Source organism: Lathyrus oleraceus, chromosome 5 (genome assembly GCF_024323335.1).
Source record: "Lathyrus oleraceus cultivar Zhongwan6 chromosome 5, CAAS_Psat_ZW6_1.0, whole genome shotgun sequence".
Taxonomy (NCBI): Eukaryota; Viridiplantae; Streptophyta; class Magnoliopsida; order Fabales; family Fabaceae; genus Lathyrus; species Lathyrus oleraceus.
In genome coordinates, this window is record NC_066583.1 from 403,820,887 (window position 1) to 403,827,999 (window position 7,113).

At 37.2% G+C, this 7,113-nt stretch overlaps 1 protein-coding gene across 1 annotated transcript; it reads right to left on the reverse strand.

Moving 5' to 3' along the window:
- Window positions 1-856: 856 nt before the first annotated feature.
- On the reverse strand, window positions 857-1,450 carry LOC127081050 (uncharacterized). Its single transcript, XM_051021339.1, has one exon. The coding sequence runs from the start codon at window positions 1,448-1,450 to the stop codon at window positions 857-859; it is 594 nt and encodes a 197-aa protein (XP_050877296.1).
- Window positions 1,451-7,113: the final 5,663 nt, after the last annotated feature.

Sequence of the window (7,113 nt, forward strand, 5' to 3'; positions counted from 1 at the left end):
ACACATAGGCTTAACCCTTTTGAGTCAATTGAGTCAAAGGCATTGGCAACTTTGAAAAGGCTTCTATGAACTTGTGATAATAACCAGCTAACCCAAGGAAACTTTTAGTTCTAGTAACAGACACTCCAACACAATATCAACTTTCGACGGATCAACTGCAATACCACCACTAGAAATCATGTGCTTGAGAAAACTCACTTTCTCCAACTATTATCTTTTAACGTCTGAAGGACCACCTTTAGATGTTCCTTATGCTCTTCATCAGATTTCGAATATATAAGGATATCATCGATAAACACCATAACAAACTGATCTAAGTACGGATGGAAAATTATATTCATGTACTCCATGAAAACCCCAAGCGTATTAGGCACTCCAAACAACATTACAAAATATTCATAGTGGCCATACCTCATTCTGAACACAGTCTTTGGAATATCTTATGGTTTTACTCGAATCTGATGGTATCCCGACCGCAAATCAATTTTACTGAAAACACGAGCGCCGACTAATTGATTCATCAAATCATCGATTCTTGGAAAAGGATATTTATTCTTAATCGTCACCTTGTTCAGCTGCTGATAGTCAACACTCAACCTCATGCTACCATACTTCTTCTTTACTAGCAATACCGGTGCACCCCAAGGAGAAACACTTAGTCAAACAAATTTCTTCTCAAGTTACTCTTCTAACCGTTTCTTCAACTCGCTTAACTCTGAAGCAAACATTCTATACGAAGCCATTGAAACATGACTAGTACCAGGTACTAAGTCAACCGCAAACTCAATCTCTCGCTCGGGTGGAAAATCATGATATCGTCAGGGAATACTTATGGAAATTCACATACCACTGGTAGCTAATTAATCACCGCCCTGACTTCTACACTTATAGATGCTAATATCACGAACGCCTGTACCCCATTATTCACAACCTCATTCACTTGCTTAGCCATCACAAACACTCTCTCATCTTCATTGATTTCATGGAACGACATAAATTTGTTGTAACAGTTGATATGCACATGGTTGAACTCCAACAAACTCATCCCAAGGATAACATCAAGTTTATTCAGGGGTAGACAAACTAAATCAATCCCAAAGTTCTTACCATAGATAGTTAATGGACAATTAAAACAAACTAGAGAAGTAGTCATTGGACCTAGAGCCGGAGTGACAACAATTATACTCCCGACCATGGACAATAACTTAAAACCCAATCGCTTATCACAATCAAAAGAAATGAAAGAATATGTTGTACTAGTGTCAATAATAGCAATTAGAGGAATACTATTAATATAACATGTACCTTGAATTAACTTGTCTGTACTAGTAGTCTCAAGACCAAACAATGCAAATACCTTTCCCCTTAACTGATCCTTCTTAGGCTTCATATAATTAGTACTAATGTGACCTTGCTCTCTACAGTTATAGCAGGTGGCAATATTACCCATGTAATCTGCAGCTCAATGCCATGGCTTCCCACACTTAAAGTAGTTTACAGTCGTACTTGAAGGTGCGAAAAACACAAGAAAGAGGGGTTTGAATTGGGTTTTACAAAACAAAAACTTTTTATCAACTCAAGAGCACCACTTAAAAGTTAATAACAAAGAGATAAAAGCACAATTATTTTTATCCTGATTCACTTGAAACTCAAAGTTACTCCAGTCCACCCGCCAATGTGATTTTTTTTCTTATACACAAGGACTTAATCCAATATAATCAACATATTACAATAATCACAAAGAATAACCTACCTTATCTTCTCAAGGATCCGACTACACCCTAGTCTCCTTAAGGACTCACAAAGAATAACCTTCTTTGTCTTCTAAAGGATTTGACTATACCCTAGTCTCCTTAAGGAATCAAAAAATAGTTTGAATAATATTTTGTGTGTTATAAGTTGCTTCTATACAAGCAGATTTTACACAATGATAAACAAATACTAAAAGAAAAACTTTGTACAAAGAACAATAACTTCTTAAAGTTTAGCAGTGCTTTTGTATACTTCTTAGTTAGTCACACTGTTTTTTTTTCAAGTCTCCAAGTCCTACTTATATAACATAAGAAGAAGACCGTTGGAGGTCAAAATTGGGAAAGCTCATAAAGCCGATGTCCATTGTTGGATGGTGAAAGGAGTGATACTGCATACTGTCCTTCGTCCATAAAATCAGTGACAAGTGTGATGTATAGTACTGTCCTTGCCCATGAAATCAGGTAGTCAAAAGGATATTCGATTTGTACTATGTACTATTTGATCACGAACCCATTTGATCTTATCTTCAAGTTCATTGGCTTCTGATGAAAGTTGATGAAGCAAGAAATGAAGAAACTTGACAGTGTCAATAGTATGACTTGAGATCTTCAGAATCTTCAGAGTCTTCAGAATCTACTATCAGAAACTTGATAACCTCAATTGTCTGGCTTGAGATCTTCAAAATCTTCAGCTACGTAACACAACTTTAGAAGCTTGCCATTCTTCAGAAGCTTGGTGACCAGAGTCACATCCAGAAGCATGAACTACGAGAATATTATAGCAACAACATAACATTTCCTTAGAAGCTTATCAGGAGTGAATCAGCACAGAAGCAAAAAGATAAGTGCATCAGCAACTTTGAACATCTTTCATAACTTCTTATGACTGGCGCAGAAACAGATTTGGAACTCATCATTCAAAAACTGATGATGTTACACGTCATGTACTCAGAATCAGAATTGGCTATTAAAGCTACACAATAACAAACCATTAAGGTACCAAAATTGTTCTCACACAAATACAACATTGTTATCATCAAAACTCAAGGTATAGATGCAGAACCAAATCTTATTCTCACAATCTCGCCCTTTTTGATGATGAAAAAACATGTATTTTGACGAACAAACTTGTACAGGGTAATCACCGAAGAATACATCTTACATAAGCATAAAGCTCCCTCTTAGATGTATAATCCTAAAAAGATAAAATCAGAATGAAAGAACACTTTCCTGATTAACCTTTTTGAAGTACCAGAATGATCTTTAGTTAGAATCTGGTTTATCTTCAGAAATTGCTTGATGTTGTCGAGAGCACTGGTTTGTTAACACCAATATTTTGATGAGATTCACTTCAGAAGCTTGGTTGATTTCTTTTGAAGAAGCTTTAGAGTCGGTTATCTTCAGAAACTTGAATTCATGTTCTCTTTGAAATTCTCTTTCAGAGCTAAATTGCCTTTGAAGAGCAGAACTCTATGAGACGTACTTTTAGAATCTGGTTAAGAATTCTTCTTAAGACCTTGGTTGCCAAGTCTGATTATATGGAAGTTTAAATTTCTCATAGTTTGATGCGAAAATTTCCAATTCTTCCGAACTTGATGCCAAGTACCCAATGTTCTAAGTTCAGAACATGGTTATTAATTCCTTGAAGATTCATATGCTTGGATATGATTCTTAAAATTCTGGTATCAGATATGAGATGTCGAAGGTAATGTCACGACACTAATATCTGAACAATATAAACATGATAAAATATAAAGAACAGTAATACAAGTGACACAAGCAATTGTTAACCCAGTTCAGTGCAAACTCACCTACGTCTGGGGGCTACCAAGCCAGGAAGGAAATCCACTAAACAAAATTAGTTCAAAGACTCTCAGTAAACAACTTCAAGTTACAGTCTTTTCACCTAATATCTACCCGTGTGACTTCTATCTAAGAACTCTTAGATATGAGATCCTACTCAGTCCCCCTCAATCACAGCAGTGATGTAAAAACAAATATTACAATGAAAGAAGACACTCTTGAAGAACACATACTTGATCTTGCTTAAAAGCTTCAACCAAGTAAACACACACTCATGCTTCAAAGCTTAGAGTGGACAAATTAAAACTCAAAAGTCAGTCCAATTCAATCATCTATGGATGAATGAATGGCTCACAATACCCACGACCATCCAAGACTAAAACCCTTATTCTCTCTCACTATTTCGTTCGTTATTTCTTGTGTGTTAAAACCAGGTTTTCCATGCCCTTTATATAGAAGCGTTTGACTGGGCTTGGACATCATAAAACCCTAAAACTATTTTCCATTCATATCTTCTTATGACAACTGATTATATCTTGTTGGAAAATAAGTCAATCTGGTTTTAATTACTGATTGAATGGAGAGTTCAATCATCTCATCAATCACACATGGATTAGTATAAAAAGCGCAATCACAAAATACATAACATTCAGACTGAATATTCTGTATACAAATGTCTTGACATCGGGTCTGCCATCTCAGCAAAATCATGCACATCCACATTTTAAACACCCTGCAGGAACCTGTTATCTTATGTCAAGACAACACTTGTGACAACTTGTGAACACTCTAGGTTTTACCAAAATTGATGCCAACACATAGAACCAACAAACTCCCCCTTTGGCAAATTTTGGCTAAAACATACATCAGACCATTTGTTTCACAAGAGAATAATCACATCATCAGTTTTAGCAACAGAAGTAATAAAACACACATTACTAGATAAGATAGCAACTAGTAAACACATATTAAACACACATGCGCTTGTGCTCCTCCTCCCTCTCAGTTTGCTCAACACAGACATAACACTTCTCCTCTTTATCATCACCTGTAACATACACCTCCCCATATAACATCACCTGTCATCTGTATATAATATAGCATAGCTACTTTAGCTACTTCTCCCCCCTTTTTAGCCAAAATAGACCAAAAATACAAAATAAATGTCTATTAGTCAAACAGAATGTCACACAGAATGTCAAGGCAGATTGTTAAGTGTTACAGCTCCCAGAACACACACAGCTATACAAGCTGAGATAAAAATCCAGAAAAACCAAAAAAGAACCCAAAAAAAATACATCAAGGTAGCAGAACATGACTACCAAAAGAAACACCAGAACATCCATCACAACACATCATCAGAAAAGTGGGGGACAACTTCAACAAAACTAGTCAGAGGAGCTTGCATCTTCATCAACATCAGAACCATAACTGCCACTTATTTCATCTTTAGATTCAGACCTCTCATTAGAGGTATGGGCTTCTGTTTCCTTGGCTTGTCCAACATTCTCTCTATCAGCTTGCTCCAAGCTTTCAATCAAAGCCTCCAAAGCTTCCTTCTTGGCTTTAGCTACCCTTATCCCTGTATCCAATTCTCTATAAGTTTCTTCCAGTTCAGCAATAAGACCACCTTTTGAGGTTGGCTTCTTCGCAGCAAATGTCATGACAGTGTCTTCGACATGACTACCTTCAAACAACTTGTAATGAACTGATAGAGGAGGTTTTCTTCTATTAGGAAGATCATTTGTGCTCAGAATTCCAAGTTGCTGGCTTAGAATAATCCCACAAATCATTGAGGGAAAAGTTATGGGCAGCTTAACTGCATTTGTAGAAGCATGTTTCACAATTTGTTCAAACAGAAATCTACCATAATCAAATTTCAGCTTGGTTCCAACAACAAAGATGAACCTTCCAAGGGCATTTGAAATTGTAGAGATGTGATTGGTAGGCACCCAATTTGTTGACCCTATCTTGTGCAGAATAACATATTTCACAATCAGCTTCCCAACAGGGAGATGCTTCTTACTAGGCCACTCCTTGACCTGTCTTGCAGTTATTTCCCTATAGACCTCATTGTTTGTGGCTTCCAGTTCACATGCACCTTCTGTTCCTCTTCCTAGAAACTTATTAATCATAGTTGGAGAAAAAGTGATATACTTCCCTCTTACAAACACTTTACAAAACTCCTTGCTGTTTTTATCAGCAATGTCTTCAGGGATGTTGACCACAAATTCTTTCACCAGTCCTTCTTAACACTGAGATAACCCAGCAATAATTTCATTAATCCAACAGTTTTAATCAGGTCCATGACTTCTTTGACCTCCACAACATCCTTGCCCAATTCTCTCTCCACCGCCACCCTTCTTTGGATTACAAACTTCCATTTTGCTGCTCCATCTTCAAGATGGAAGGAAATATTGTCCAAGTGTACAACAACAACTTTTGCAGGGGATTTCCTAACAGTTTTCCTCTTGACAGGGGAGATGTCAGGGACATCTTCTTCCTTATCTAAGTCAGAAATTTCTCTCACTTTCCTCTTCTTCACCTCAACTTTGCTCCAAGACTTTGAGGGGCCTACATCAGTAGCCTTCTTAGCAGTTTTGCTGACATCATTTTAGCCACAGACCTACCCTTTCTGGTCTTCATCCTCTTAGCCACACTAGGCTTTAAGTGATGAAGCAAGCTATCATCTTGATCATCCGAACTATCAATTTCTAGGTCAATCACCTTCTTTGCAGAATCATGCTTCTTAGATTGTGAAGCATTGGCAGTAGGTGACGCCACAAATTTCTTACCAGACAAAGTTTTCCCTAAAGAGCACAAACCTTCAGCATCCATATCTTTTTCAAACCTAGAGGAATCATCATCCTTCTCATTATGAGGTCCAACCTCAGGAGAGGGGTCCCTTCTTGATAGAGGAGTAGAAACTCCTTTTACAGAATGTCCTTCATTGAGAATCCTAGTGACTAGGTTTCTTATGACACGATCAGTGTGATGCATGTCGTTTTTAGAACTAGGAGTATGAGTAGAGTTGGAGGGGATATTAGAATTGTTACCTTGAGTAAGGCATGCAGTGGCGGATGAGCTAGGAGCTTCACCTGGAATGACAAAAAGGGGAATCATGTCCAAAATATCTTCATCAAGAAAGTCCATAGAAGGCGTTCTATCTTTATGAGTAGGTTTGATAGTTTTAGAACCAGATGGTGTTGGATGTTGTGACATCTTGTTATTCTTGTGGAAAGGTTTCTGTTGTCCTAGCAGAGAAGTTTGATGAAGTCGAAGGAAGGTGGAAATGTTTGAGTAGAGGTTGCGTGTGAAAAGGCAATAGATGGAAGTTCCAATACTAGGTGATGATTTACCATAAATGGGGCACTTTATTTTAAGTGGGCAGACAATATTTTTATTACCTTTTCCACTCCAAATTAATTGCTACAAATTCTCATAGATACAAATCCCTAATTTCCCTCTTAGACATTTAAATTTATTAGCATCAAAAGCCTTTGTAAATATACCAACTAACTGCATTTCAGTAGCAACATGCTCCAGGGCTATGATTTTA